This window comes from Eupeodes corollae, chromosome 1 (assembly GCF_945859685.1).
Source record: "Eupeodes corollae chromosome 1, idEupCoro1.1, whole genome shotgun sequence".
Taxonomy (NCBI): domain Eukaryota; kingdom Metazoa; phylum Arthropoda; class Insecta; order Diptera; family Syrphidae; genus Eupeodes; species Eupeodes corollae.
The window spans coordinates 21,936,060-21,952,184 of record NC_079147.1 but is presented as its reverse complement, the minus strand read 5'-3'; the positions used below and the strand labels follow the sequence as shown (position 1 = coordinate 21,952,184).

Here is a 16,125-nt window from a genome sequence, read left to right as displayed (position 1 = left end):
CAAGTTTAAACGTTTAAAGAAAAAAGTCTTTTATTTTAAACAGTAAGTCGAACCGTTGGGCCAACCCCTCAGGGGTTGGCGTTCGCTTTTTTTAACATACGAATCCGCGATTCGTTAATTGGCGCCCGAGCAGGGACCCTGTTGCAAGACTGTATCCTTTTTGCCTGTAGATCGTAGTGCATTACCAATACGCTCTATCTGAGTGAGTTATCATGGGAACAAAGTAGACCATTTTGGATAATGACACACAATTTTCCGCATACACATGGGAACATGCGGATATCTTTAAAGGCTAAAGGATACGACGGTGATGGTGATCGTTCCATTAGTAGGCTGCTTGCGGCTAAACGGGACTAAAACGACACCTCCCACGCAACAATTCCTTGGAAACCCTATTCCGTCGGCTAGGGGGAGTACTAAAACTAAAACCTTTTACTTACAGAAGATACTGCTGACAAGGAAACAAGTAGAAAAAACTAAATTACAACAAAGACAAAAAGAAGAACAAAATTATATAATGTTTATTCTGTGAGTGCAAATAAGGCTCAAAATTTGTGTATATATTAAAGAAAAAGTGATACTAAAATTGCTATCACAAAAATAAGAAAAAATAAATAAGCTTTTAGCAATATCCAAAATATATTGTTCAATATCTATTGTGCTGGCGTGTGAAAAAAAAGGAAGCTTTAAGCAATATTAAAATATAATATCCATTGTGCTGGTGTGTAAGAGTACGCTGTTAAAATTAACATATAAAAAAAAGCATATTTTCTTTTTGTTGAAATCTGTGCCTGTTGTCTGTTGTGGTAAGCTTGGATTATTTTTTTTTATATAAACTAGATATTTCTTAATAAACTAAATATGGATCAAGTGGCTCAACAAATTGTTGAATTAACTGGGGCAGTCGGTAGCTTGATTTCCTAACTGAAGGGCTTTGAGAGGAGAATCGAAGCTGTCGAAGAAAAAAAAAGTTCGACAGCCTCCTCAGCTGTATCTTCAGTTGCTAGCCATTCTGAGCTCAGTCCTCCACAAACAGAGGCTGATCTCAGAGAAATAAGCAAGCTGCCTGATTGCGTGAAAGAACTTCAAGTCTTTAATAGGAATCCCACGCAGTATGTATCGTGGATACATGCTGTAGAGGGGATCCTGAAGGACTATGACATAGTCAAGACGAAGCCCCTCTATAGGGCTATACTCCAGCACATAAGGGGTAAGATAAGGGGTCCGGCTGACGCCGCTCTATTTAGTTATAATATCTTTGATGGTGACTGGAGTGAGATGAAGACTTGCTTATCTCTACATTATGCAGATAAGAGAGACCTTCGAACTCTGGAGCACCAGCTCAACCAGCTTGCTCAAAAGGGCAGCAAGCTGGATGAATTCTATGCGGCTGTTAACCATCAATTGTCATTGATGGTTAATAAAATTAAAACTGAGACATATAGTGAAGAGACCATAAGAGTTCTTGTGGAAACGTACAGGAATAGGGCTCTGGATGTGTTTGTGCGTGGCCTTAACGGCGATATATCACGAATGCTCATGATTCAGAGGTCTAGAACCCTACCGGAAGCGTATTCCGCTTGTTTAGAGATTCAAAATATCAACTATAGGAATAATTCCCTGCATAATTATTCCTATTCCAATACTATTACGGCTCCGCTTAATCAAAACTTCAAAAGTTTGGAGTTTAAGCCCTGTATGCCTCCGTCGTAAAGTGTATTTTGTGCAGTGCGCGCGCGTCTTGAATTATTTTGTGAGAAATAATAAACAAATACAAAACTATTGGTATACAAAAAATTTAAACAAATAAAATCTCTCTGGTAAGTAAAATTTCTTAAATATTATTTATTTTTCTCAATTATGCATACAAAAAATGCTGGAGAAGAAACAAAGTCTGGGGCATCGCCTCCATGCTTTCGCTAAAGAGCTGGTAAAAGAATTGAGGAGAATATCAACCATAATTCCAGTTAAAGTGTTTCGAGGGGTGGCAACAACTACCATTGCGAAGTATCCGGATTTATTCGTCCAAAAGGATAAGGAGAACAGAGTTGTTTCGGATTCCTTGGAACTTCTGGTCATTATGATGAGGAACCACAACAACTACCTCAATTCTGGATGCAGCAGAACTAATGAGTTGAGAGTTCCCATAAGGAAGAGAAAGGCAGTAAACCCGTTAAGAAACACTGTACAAAATTGGAGCCCAGCGATACGACTCTGGAGGCGAAGCAATCTTTCCTAAAAGGACAATATTCTCAAAATCCTGATATGACCGAGGATCGTGAGAAAATCCTTCTCTACATGGAAGATTGCTTTCCAGTGCAAAGGTCATATTTCAAAAACCAGGAGTCGTATCCTTCGATTGAAATGATCAAGGCTAACCCGGCCCTATATTTTTACGAGAGAATGCATTTACAAGCATTTTTCTCAGTTGACTGAGACAAATTTTCAAAAACTCCTACCAGCTGACTTCACCACTGAAAAATCATCTCTGGCCAAATTTTTTTCGAAGAAAAATGAAGCAGCTTTAGAAGGCCATCAAGAAATGGAGATTCTAAATTGCATTAGCCACCATTTTAAAGAAAATCTAGATTTTCTCATACAATCGTTTCCGGTAGGCAACCAGTATACAAAACCCTATTTTTTTTTACTAATTCTCAAATTTTCTTTTACAGATTGGAACAGTGTTAGACGATTTAAAATCTCCAGTATCTGCGCCATGGGTTGCTGTAGTTGGTATGCATATTTAAGTTAATTCTTATTTGAAATATATCAATATATTTGAAGTTATCAGCATTTTATCTTCATTTTTTCTTTTTGTTATTATTCATTATTGTTGCTAACAATTTTATTATTTTATACTCTCCTTCCCAGGCATTTCGTATGTGACAAAAACTGCCTATATTTTCATAGAGCATAAAATAGTTTGGTCTTCCGACACGCCAAACATTTTTGATGTCCTGGCCCAAACCATTGGGTATTTCTATGCTTTTAATATAGAATACCCAAAGGAAGTGTCGCAAACAATAGATTTTTTAGTTCGGTGTATCTTAAACCACTAAGCATCGTGGACCGAAAAAGAATGCGACGATTTTGACAAAAATCAACACCCTTATCCGAAAGCTAAACCACAACTAAAGGGTAAGTCCCATCTTAGTTATTCTTATTAAGATTTTTTAACTAAACACCCTTAATTATATAATGTAAATTTTATTTTGATTTTCATTGACATTAACCATTGCATTTCTATTTTCTTTTATTTATAGATATGGAGCCATCATATACATTTTTTTTGATTAAATTATTATTAAGTTATTTATTATTAGATATGTGGCAACTCTGCAGCCTCCGCGTAATACATAATAACTTGTTCGAGAGTCGATAGAAGCCGCCCGCCACGAACCAATCAGCGAATACCACGACTAACCCTTCGAGAGTTGGTAGAAGCCACCTGCAACTATCTAATCAACAATAATGCAGAAAACGAATTGCGATGCGTTTTTTAATTTTATATCTTAATTTGTAGTTTTATTTGACTTATTTCAAAATAAAATGATTTCGTGCTTTAGTTTTGTCCTACACTGTATATTGCAAAAATACATACGAATTATTGCTCAATCAAATTTTCATATCATGTGAAATTTTCATGTTTTGTCAACTAGGCAGACGGCAAAATGCCATGCTTTTTTGTTTTTGTAAATTATGAATTTATTCATTGAAAAAAATAATAAAACCATTTTAATCTAAATCTAAATAAAGATAAATAATACAAAATCTTGTGCGTTTTGCAAGAAAATGTTTTCAAGTGTCGGTGTGTTAAATCGTCACATTAAAACGAAGCATTTAAACTTGTCGGGATCTTGTCTTCTTTGTGGGGAGACGTTTCAATCTCAAACAGATCAAAAGTCGCATTTAATTCAATGCGCAAAGAATCAAAATGGACAAGGACATCCATTGAACCAACTACAACAACCACAACAACAACTACCAGAACAACATCAACAGCAAATTCAACAACATCAGAAATTAATTGAAAAGCTTCAATTACAAATACGCGAACTTCAACAACAACAAGAACGACTATCAATCTCATCAGCAGCTTCGAAAATAATTGACGACCAACCATCAACTTCTGCAGCGGGAATTGCAACAAAGATAAAGAATACAAGCACGGTTACTTGTACATTTTGCGAAGAACAAATACCCAAAAGCAAATGGGTAGAACATATACGCAAAAATGTTCACAAAACCAAAGTGCAAATACTTTATAAGGGAAACGTGAATGAAATAAGGAATTCATTTAAGAATCGAGTAATATCCATTTCTGTTCAAAATAAAACTGAACATGAACTGGATGCGATTGTTTTCCTTAATAAGAATAAAGCAATGATGCATGAAATCCTACAACAAAAAATTAGTGAACACCAGTCTATAAAATTCAATTTGGAACTATTTGCGGAGTACGCAAAAATAAGTGGTGAGGAAATGGTAATAGAACTGAAATCAATGGCTGCGGAAATGAAAGCAGTTTTCCTGGAAGTAGAAATAAATCCCATTCTTGATGATGGATGAATTCCAAGAAAGGGATAGTGGATGGGCTGGGCACTGATAAGAATAAAATCAGTGGAAATCAACATCAACAAATACCAGCCATTGAGTGGTTCAAGATATTTATCTTTACCAAAAAAAAAATTGCGGCCAAGAAAGCCATTGTAAATGTACAGAACAATGATGAATATTGTTTTAAATGGGCGATTATATCTGCTTTTCATCCAGAGCTTGAGTCACATGTAGAGAGAACATCTTCCTACTATCAAGTATCTGATATATCCAGAGATATAATTGCCCTGGACAATATCATTCTGGATTTCACAGGGCTTTCATTTCTCCTTGAATTACCAGAAATAAAAACGTTTGAAAGCATCATATGTTTTTGGAATTTCTGAGGGGGAAAATCACAAATTGAGTGCCCATATTACATGACAATTCAAGAGAAACACAATCATGTTAATCTCTTACTCCACATGAGCGGTGAAGTTAGGCACTTTATGTGGATAAAGCATATCAGTCGGTTGATCACAAGTGAAGTATTGGAAAGTTCAAGAAGAAGATTATTCTTCTGTAATACTTGCTTGCAGCATTTTTACAATGACCGCTCATTTGATAAACACAAGAGCGAGTGCAAAAAAATTGTAACAAAAACGTCAGCAAATGATAACAAGATTATCAAATTTCCAAGCTATGATAAACAAATGATGGTTCCATTTGTAACATACGCTGATTTTGAATGCATCTTAAAACCGATTGATACATGTTTACCGGACCCGTCAACGTCGTCAACATCCAACCTCCAAGAACACGTTCCCTGTGCATTTTCATAAATCATACTACATGAAATGCTCCTTTGATGAAACGGAAGACTTAATGCGGACTTTCATAGGTAATATTTAATAATAACTTTTTTTTTATGAACTAAATTCTTATATTTTTGTACCGTAAACCAAGGTTACTTTGCCCCAGCGGGTGTAACTTTGCGCCATTGTCATAAAGAGTTTAATATTCGTTTCATGTTCAGACACGATGAGTTTTGCTCACCGATCTAACTGTAATATAATATAATGTTTATGTGTGTGCAAAATCATGTGCAGCTGCATATCTACGTTTAATTTTCAGTCAACCATAGTAGTCCGAAGAGGAACGACATAGTTGTGTGTTTTTTTGCAGGTAGAAAATTTGAAGTGTTAAAGTGTGTGTATCCAAATACAAAAAGTAAGTATTTATGTTACCGTTTAAGTGTCTTTTATTCTTTTAATTTTATACAAAGTTAACCTTCTTGGTCTCAAAACATAATGATATTTTTTTTTGTGAAAACATATCTATTTTCTTAATTTTGGGGTAACTTTGCACTGGAGCAAAGTAACCCCGAAAGTTGGTTTGGGGTTACTTTGCTCCGGAGCAAAGTTACCCCGAAATATGTTTCTGCATCTAGGTACCAATATATTGTTTTTAGTTGTAACTAATGCAATGATCGTATACGAATCTACTCTTCACAGAAATGCCTAGAAAATATACTAGGATCTTGGGGGCAAGACGTTATGCCGATTATACAGCTGAGACCCTACAAAATTGCTTGGATGAGATAAGGAGGGGCGAAATTTCACAAAGACAGGCTGAAGAAAAGTATAAAATTCCAAGAAGAACCATCATTTACAAATTGAAGGGAATACATTTAAAAATACCAGGACGGCCCAATGTTTTTACTGCAGAAGAAGAGCAAAGTTTTGTCGAATGCTTGATTTCGGATTTCCGATTAATATCGGAGAGCTGCGACACATAATCAAAAACTACTTAAGTCGATGTGGAAGACATGTAAAAGTATTTCAAAATAACCTCCCGGGCATTGATTGGATAAATGCTTTCGAAGCAAGACACCCAGACATTTCGGTACGTTTTGCAGAAAATGTTAAACGCACACGAGCGGCAGTAGATGAGCCTATGCTGAGGAGTTTTTTCGAAAACATAGCACAAGAGCTTAAAGACGTCCCACAGTGGTCAAAATGCACAATCTAGGTGGACATTTGGAAAAAAAATCTTAGACAACAATTTGACTAACTGTACTTTATTCTATTATTAGAAATGGCTGACAAGTAAGAAACAAAAAAAATTATCTGGTTTGAGACAATAGCACGTGTACAAACGGTACTTTCTTTTAAACAAAAAGTTGATTACACGACCCCACGAATAAATAAGTAATTTTAATATAGTGTGTATGCCTTATATTGGAAGTCCACTATTTCTTTTTTTCTCAGAAAATCTTAGCAGAGGTAAGTACAGTTATATTAAAAAGCATTCGAGCTGATACAATTAAAATGTATACCTAGTACCAACAACTCGAATCTTTTAAACTTAACCTATAAAAAAATGTTTGATGAGCGGCAACTTTTTTTTCCACCTAGTCCCACTTTCTGGTTTTCACTATCTTGTTGTTGTAGGAGCAGTAAAAATTAAAAACCATATAGAACCATCCGCTTTCAGAAACCACGAATTTCAAGAAAAATGTCCTTTCAGCGAAAAGAGATTTTTGACGTCTGGGTGGAGCAAACTTCCCAAGAAAAGGATGCTGCTGTTCGGGAGTATGTAAGGGCACAATTAATTTTAAAAGGTATTGATGATGAGCATATAAAAGAACTTTTAATGGTCAAAGTAAATGTGTTCTTACGGAAAATGCGTGAGAAATGGGTTACATGCCACTGGAGTAAAAAGAATTTCATAACGAAATTTTCCCAGTGGCTTGGTAGAAATGTGAGCCTCGACACAGAGCCAGATTTAAATTTGAGTGTCCCAAGTTCCAGCGGCGATAAGACGCTTAAACAATTCCACGAGCTAGGGGATAAACAAAAAAAGAGACGGATACAACATTTAGTGGATAATTATTCATATGAAGAGCTTTCATATGCTACTTCTCTCAGCCTCTACTCTATGGGAAAGCGCAATGCTTCTTCTCTGGTGAAAGAAGTAACGGAGAATTCACCAGACAGGGCAACAAAAATAATAAAATCCTGTTTGACTAAACAATCTTCTCCAGAACGATATACTCCAGAAGAGGCTCTTTCTTTGTATGTTCAAGGACGATTTTCAAAATTTTCTTACATACTTATGCAAAAAGGAGCCAAAGATCGTTTGTCCCCCATTTATCCGTCTTACCCAAAAATTTTGGATGCAAAAAAAAAATGTTATCCGGCCGAAAATTTGATTAAAATAACGGACACATCCGCGGAAGTCACATTACAAGGCCTTCTGGACCATACAAGTCAACGTCTTGCATTGGCCTTAGAAGAAGTTTTAAAAAGAAGTGATTTAAAATCGGATTTAACATTGTATTGCAAATGGGGCTGCGATGGTAGTTCTGGACACTCAATGTACAAACAGAGATTTGAGGAAAAGGTACATCAGGTAAGTAACGGAGAAGAAGTAACAGTGGAATACTTTGAGGACGAAGAAGAAATTACTAACCTAGAGCAAGGTGTAAGTAGCCCAGTAGACACCACAATCTATTCAATTTGTGTTGTACCACTCCAACTAAAAACACATGATGGAGACCAGCTCGTTTGGAACAACAACAAATCATCTTCCCCACGGTTTTGTAGGCCAGTAAAAATTATCTTTCAAAAGGAGACTATTGAATTCATTAAAAAAGAGACATCGGCAATGGATATACAAATAGCGAACTTAAAACCCACTATAATTAATGTTGGAACCTCAAATGTAAGAATTTACTATGACCTTAAAATGACAATGGTTGACGGAAAGACATTAAGTGCGTACACAGGCAAGTCTGTGCAGACGTGCAGCATATGTGGAGCTACTCCAAAAATAATGAACGATCTTCCGTCAATTTATAGTCGACCTAAGGATACAGCTCAATACGATTTTGGGGTTTCATCCCTTCACGCCTATATAAGATGCCTTGAATTATGCCTCAACATTTCATATCGGTTGTATATATGTAAATGGCGTATTTTAAAGAAAGATCAAGACCAACAAGCAGTTTTCAAGAATACCAAAGAAAAAGTTCAAACGCAGATAAGAGAAAAAACTGGATTACTCGTTGATGTTGTAAAACAAGGATTCGGCTCGACAAATGATGGAAACACTGCAGCTCGTTTTCTTCAAAATTATACTCTTATTGCATCAATCACTGGAGTTAATGAAGAATTACTTAAACGGCTTAACAACATTCTTCAGGTAATAAACAAAATAAAGTTTTAACAACTAAAAACACTTTTTTATTGATCTCAAATCTACAGCATTCATCTTCCCAAATGTACTTGAACATAGATGTATTTTAGATCAGCAAAAAATTGTTTTTTAGTTCTTCAAACTTTATTTTATTTATTCAATAAAAAAGTCGCAAAGTCTTCTATATTTATTTATAAAATTGATGAACATTCTTCAGGCTATTTCCAGTGGATTTTCAATTAATATCGAACGTTTTTCGACTTATACCCGAGAGACCGCTGAGTTATACGTTAATTTATATCCCTGGTATCCAATGCCAGCAAGCGTGCATAAACTGTTGATTCATTCTCATGAAGTTATCCAGTCCTGTTCCATGGCAATCGGGATGATGTCCGAAGAGGCGCTCGAAGCAAGAAATAAGGATTTGAGAAAATATAGAGAACACCACACGAGAAAATTCAACAGAAAATGTACAATGGAAGATTTATTTCACACACTTCTCTATTCATCTGATCCTTACATTTCAACATTATCAAGAAATGATAGTAGCGCTATGATACATGCGAAAAAAAACGGTGATAGTTTCTCTGAAGATTTAATGCTACTATTAGACTGTTCTGCAGAATAAAACAAATTGCACCTTCTTATGATGTGACCTAGTGAATGTTGTAGGTATGACTGAGTACATCATTTAATGCAAATTTAAATTTATTGTCCAAAAACCGTTTTTTTTTAACTTTTCATGCTTCAAATTTGTTAACTCAGTAACTTTTAGATCGATTTAAGATTTTTGATTTCATTTTTGAAAACAAAAACTTCCGTATTTTAAACAAAATATAAACTTGAACGTTATAATTTAAAAGTTGTGTGCAGATTTTTTGGATTGAATCAAAAAATTACACTTTTTTTCACGGTTTTTAGACTTTGAAGAAATTTTAAGCAACATTTTAATTTCTATTTTCTTGAACTTCTTTGTTGGTATAGTTTTAATTTTCGTTTTTTTTATTTTTTTTTTAATGTGGAGTGTAATGAGCTATCACTTATCAAAATCGGCCAGAGATTTTTGAAGCTATGATTTTGTAAGTTTTAAAAACCTGCAAAAAGTGTTATTTTTACATTCAATCCAAAATACTGCACACAAAAATTTTAAGTGTTAAAGTTCAAGTTTATATTTTGCTTAGAGTACCTATATTGTTTTCCTTTTTTTGTACCTACATACATTTTTGATTGAGTTGTGTAAAACTGATAAGATTTGTTTTTAATTTAAATACAAAATAATTATCACATTTGTTTTATTATTTATTTTTTGTTTACCCATAGTATAAGCATATCGGACAGTAAATAAAGGGCTACGACACGGTTGCCCCAAAACATCCTAGTATTATAATCTGCAAAACATATTTCGAGTAACTTGCAAACATATCGTCAATATTAGAAACCAAAACCAATAGTATTTCTAGAGCTTAGAAGCAATGTCCACCTATAAATCCCACTTTTACCACTGTGCGTCCCCCCTACAAATATTTGGAACTTTGATGAAACGAACTTAACTGATGACCCTGGAAAAAAAAAGTTCTCGTTAAAAAGGAAGCAAGTATCCAGAAATAATTGGAAATGCTTCCAAGACATCAGTGTCTGTGATGTTTTGCGGTAACGCTGCTGGGGAGCTTATGCCGCCTTATGTTGTGCTACGAAGATGTGGACAACGTGGACGGAAAATGGTCTCACAGGCTGTCGATATAACGTAAGTGTGTCTGGATGGTTCGATGCAAACATATTTACAGACTGGCTCGAGTGTCAAATGATTCCTAGACTTAGAAGGCTTGAAGGAAAAAAAGTGATTATTTGTGACAACCTTTCTTCACATATAACTGCAATGAGCTTACAACTGTTGCTAGAAGAGATAAATCAGGAGTGAAACACGAAGTCAGTTGTCCTACAGTCGTAAAAGACTATAACACATATATGGGTGGAGTGGACCATGCTGATCAACTTCGGGCTGCATATGGCCTAGACCATAGGACAAAAAAGTGGTGGCATCGGCTCTTTTGGGGAATGATCGAAATATGTTTTGTTTACTCCTTTATCGTTTACGGCCAAATGAATGAAAAAATATCTCTTCTGGAGTACAAAAGATGTGTCACCCTTGGACTTTTAACGCAAAAAGATTTACCTGTTGACAAACAGAGTCTGAGCAGAAAATCTAATAATGACGAGCCTGCGCAATGCACCAAAAAACGAAGGGGCAAAGGAGAATCCGTTTCAAAGGACGTGCGACTGGGAAACCTAGGTGTTCACTGGCCAAAATTTGTTGAAACACGGGGAAGATGCGAAGTCTGTAGCATAAACAAAATACAATCAAAGCCTTATTCAAAATGCAGTCATTGCAATATTTACCTTTGCTGCAATGATAAAAAAAATTGTTTTACTCTGTACCATAGAATTAATTTCAGAAAATAATGTGTGTGCATACATTCCATTTTATATTGAAATAGAAACGAAAATAAATTTTAATTTCTAAATACTTTTTTTTCTGTACCCTACAGCCCAACGGTACCACTATCATCTATGGTCCTTTGAGGGCCTTGGAAGAAAAAAAAATGAGCTATACTTTTTAAGAAACCCTAAATTTAAAAACATATCGACAAACAAATATTTTGTGTACCATTTTTAATAGCTTGGTCAACAAAGGGTTAAAGTTATTTTAGATTAACGTTAGGTGCGCCATAATGCCCGAACTTACCCTACATATATTTAAATTAAAAAATTTCAGAATCATTTAATTTTAAATATTTTTATTTTTAATTTGAATAATTTTAATTTGGTTTTGTAAAGGGGGTAAGGAGGTGGAAAATAAATGAACCAGAGATTATTTCAATGACAATATAGTTGTTAAAGGAAAAACTGAGGGAATTTTGATTACCTTTGACGGGAAACAAAAAACAGTTGACGGAACGACTATTGACACATTTCAATATAGAAATTGGGGGTACCTAACATATCTGACGACGACTCGGCAGGAAGGAGTCTCGGAGCAGAATCTAGTCACTGAAAGAGAAATGTTGCCATCAAGCACTTTTAATTTCAGGGACATAGAGAACGGCGCGGCGCCATACCATCTTTTTCGGGTGAGAATGTGCAGAATGTAGATGATTGGGTAGCACAATTTGAAGAATTCGGTTTTGAGTTTAGTTCAGCTGGAATCCATAAGCGTTTGAGGAGTCGGCATAAAGAACTTAACAAAACGTACAAAGAATATCTTTACAAGTTATTAGAAATTGCGAAGCCAGTGCGTATTGATGATGCGTCCATAAATGACTATTTTATTGCGGGGTTAAAAGACGATCGAGTAAATAAGATAGTTTTGTACGAAGGGACCACAATTGACGAACTTAACCCTACAATGCATAGGGGAAAGTGGTCACCCTTCGTACATGAGGCACATTCGTACAGTGAGTATAAAAGAAAAACTAAACGAAGTACAGACACGTGTTTGCTTGTGTGTTTACATACTAGCCGCCATTTTGCTCAACCACAACCAACTAGGAGCCAGTGGCGCCAAGTTGTGAAAAGTAACAAGACGTAACGTGTTTCCGAGTGCTGTGAGTAATTTTTTACTGAAGTTTACGATCTAATTGTGAGTATGTAATTTTATATGTTTTTGCAAAATAGTGTTGAAGAATTTATGTAAACAATGTTTATTTTGTGTTTTAAAAAGTAATATTTCAATTCTTGATAAGAATTTATAAAAAGTTGTGATTTTTGTTTTGTGCATCCTACTGGGGTACATTCGGACAGTAATACATGGGGCACATTCGTACGCGTACGAATGCTCCCCTTTAAATCTTTCGTTTACAAATTTCAATCAAAACATTAAATATAGATTTTAGTTAATAAAATATAGCCCTTTAATTACACTATCTATAATTAAGGTAGGTATGTTTTATTAAAATAAATATTTCATTTCAGAATCATGGTTCGGAAATATAAAAAAAAAGGGTACACGAACCCATGAAGTTGATGAAGAATCCGCTAATTCAGCAGTTGACGAAGTAATGCAAGGACGATTGTCTTATAGAAAAGCCGCATTGAAGTACAATATCAAAACATCAACTTTACAAAGCAGAGTAAAGAAATTAAAAGATGGCATTAAGCCTCGTAGTTTTCAGTCCAAATACACAAGCTTGCAAGTCTTCTCCTTGGAAGAAGAGGAGCGCTTAAATGAATACGTGATTAACTGCTGCAAGATGCATTATGGGCTTACGACGACGGTCCAAATTCGTAAGCTGGCTTATGAATACGCAAAAGCATTGAATTTAAAGTATCCAGGGCAATGGGATAAAAATCAAATGGCTGGCTTAGAGTGGATGCGTAAATACAGGGAACGAAATTCAAATCTAAGTTTGCGAAAGCCAGAAAACACCAGCGCTGCACGGTCGTTCGCTTTTAATAGAACTGCAGTTACAGATTTCTATAATAATTTGGCTGAAGTCTTGCAGCGACATAATTTTATTGCCGACAGAATATTTAACTTTGATGAGTCAGGTGTATCTACTGTTTTAGTCACTCCTAAGGTTTTGGCTCCTAAATCACAGAAACAAGTAGGACAAATCGTTTCATCGGAGAGAAGCGAACTTGTTACGTTTGGTGCTATTATTTCTGCAAGCGGAAATACTATTCCACCGTTATTTGTATTTCCCCGTGTGCACTACAAAGACCATTTTCTTGAAGGTGCACCTGAAGGAAGCATCGGGGCTGCAAATAGGAGTGGGTGGATAAATTGTGATATATTTGTGTCAGTATTACAACATATCCAAAAGTACACACTGAGCTCTAAAGATCATCCGATTTTATTATTATGTGATAATCATGAAAGTCACATCAGCTTACAAGCTATAACGTATGCTCGAGATAATGGAATAAGTCTTGTGTCTTTTCCCCCACACACAAGCCATCGCTTGCAGCCGTTAGATGTTGCAGTTTTTGGGCCTTTTAAGTCAAAGCTGAAAATAGCGTTCAATAATTGGCATATACTGTTCCATATTTGGTACAGACAAAACAAACAAGTCTCCTGATTGTTTAGAGATACATAGCGACATCTTTTGACCGACGGAATAATTTTTAAGCTCTTAGCACCGGTTTACTGAGGACAAATTTATGCACTAGATCGATTGATATTGTTTAGTACAGAAAGTTGATCGATCGATTTGATTTCGTGGTTTGCGTAAATTGAAAAATCCAAATAAAATAGTTGTACCAAAATTTCTAAGTGGAAAAAATAAGTTAACATTGAAAATAAAGTATAATTAACGAAAGTAAGTTATTTTTTTAATTATTACTGTTTTATGTACTAATATACCTACTTATTTAAACGTTCCAGATATGGTATACCATGCATTAGCTCGCTTCTAATATACAACATATTAGAAGTGAACTAATGCATGGTTGGATTTTATTACAGATAATGGCGAAGAAGGTTATATCTGATGAGTTGGTTGAGCAGTATTTAGATATACCTTCAGGGAGCGAAGACGGTCTAGACTTTTCAAGTGCGGAAAGTGATGATGACATGGCGAAAATCAAAGAAAACTTGGACCAAATGTCTGCAGAGAGTGACTCTGAAAATGATATTGAGCACCATTATCTTCTACTTACTATAGCACTCTCTGTGCCGAAAACAATTCCTTCACCAAAACAAATCCTCAATCCAGCATTTCAAAGCCAAGTACGTCATCACGCCAAAGTAGAAGTTCATTCACTATGCCAGTTACCAGAAATCCGATTTCAAATAATAATACCGCTGATAAAAGAAAGAAAAGAAATCTAATTTGGAAAAAGAAGTCTTTACAGGCTAACCATCCCCAATTTTCTGGGCATACAGTTTTAGAGCCGCCAATCACAACTATCGATACTCCATTGCAATATTTTTTATATTTTTTTGATAATGAACTACTAACCCACATAGTTGAAGAAATGCATAAATTCAGCATCCAAAAAGACCCATCTAAACAGTTCTGTATCACCACGTACGAATTAAAAAAGTTTTTAGGTATATGTTTGCTTATGAGCATTGCTCCATTGCCTAATATACGGATGTATTGGGAATCTGAGTTAGGTATACCTTTAGTAATAGAGACTATGACCGTGAATTATTTTGAGAAGATAAGACAGTTCCTGCACTTCAACGACAATTCCTTACAAGTACCATCATGCCATCCAGGACATGATCGCTTACATAAAATAAGGCCAATAATACAGGGTGGGCCGTTAATAAGTGCACTTTTTGTCTCGCTCTAACTCCCGAACGAAATAACCGAGACGCGCGGGGATGGTATCTCCTTGCAGCTCGAGATCTAAATTTTTAGTCACAATTAGTCCGTTCACGGGAGAGCAGCGCGCTTTCTGCGTTCGCTCCTTTTATGAAAACAATCGCTCATACGTGACTGTTCGTCGGCTTTTTCGGGTAAAGTTTGGATTACGCAACATCACCGAGTGTCCAAGTACGAATGTAATCAAAAAAATGGATCGTAACATTCGAGGAAACGGGATCAACGCAAAAACTTCCACCTACAGGACGCCCACGTTACAGGCGGACTGCAGAAACAATTGAACGCGTACAAGCTTCTGTGCGCGAGGATCCAAGAAGCTCTACACGGAAACGCGCGAATCCGATTTTGTTTCACGGTTCAATTTCGCAACAGAAATGTTACGGAGATGCCCTCACTTCAATAACATTATCTTCTCAGACGAAGCTCATTTTCCTGTCAACGGATTTGTTATTTGACAAAATTGTCGAAAATCCACGCTTAAAACATGGACGACCGTTACACTCTCTCAAAGCGACCGTTTGGGCCGGATTAGCCAAGTGGGGGATCATAGGGCCGTATTTTTATGAAGATCGATACGGGCGTAATGTTACTGTTAATTCAGAGCGTTATGTTTCGATGCTTAGAGATTTTTTAGCTCCAAAACTGCAAGAATCGAGTGGTTACACTATTCACACCTGGTTCCAGCAAGATGGCGCTACCTGCCATACAAGTAAAGACTCTCTGGAGGTCGTTAGAGAAATGTTTCCTCGAAGGTTGATATCGAGGAGGGGTGATATTGCTTGGCCACCCAGGAGCCCTGACTTAACGCCACCGGATTTCTTTTTATGGGGCTACCTCAAGAGTAAGGTGTACTCTAATAATCCTTCAACGACGGCTGAATGGACAATATTTGGATGATTTAATTTTTAAAAAATAAAAATTCATTTCGTTTTGTATAATTTAAAATAAATATTTCATTTAAAAGCGCTACAGTTGTATTAATATAATTTTTTTTAAGTGCACTTATTTACGGCCCACCCTGTAGAAAGTCTAAAAAAGAAATTCCAGAGTATACCTAAGA

The 16,125-nt window shown here is 35.8% G+C and overlaps 1 protein-coding gene across 1 annotated transcript; it reads left to right on the top strand.

Annotated features, from left to right (window-relative positions):
- Positions 1-1,833: 1,833 nt before the first annotated feature.
- On the top strand, positions 1,834-4,052 carry LOC129951975 (uncharacterized). Its single transcript, XM_056064417.1, is given in 4 exon segments — positions 1,834-2,225; positions 2,267-2,379; positions 2,381-2,747; positions 2,848-4,052. Coding segments are annotated over 4 exon segments (1,044 nt in total). The 5' UTR covers positions 1,834-1,873; the 3' UTR covers positions 3,060-4,052.
- The last annotated feature ends 12,073 nt before the right edge of the window (positions 4,053-16,125 follow it).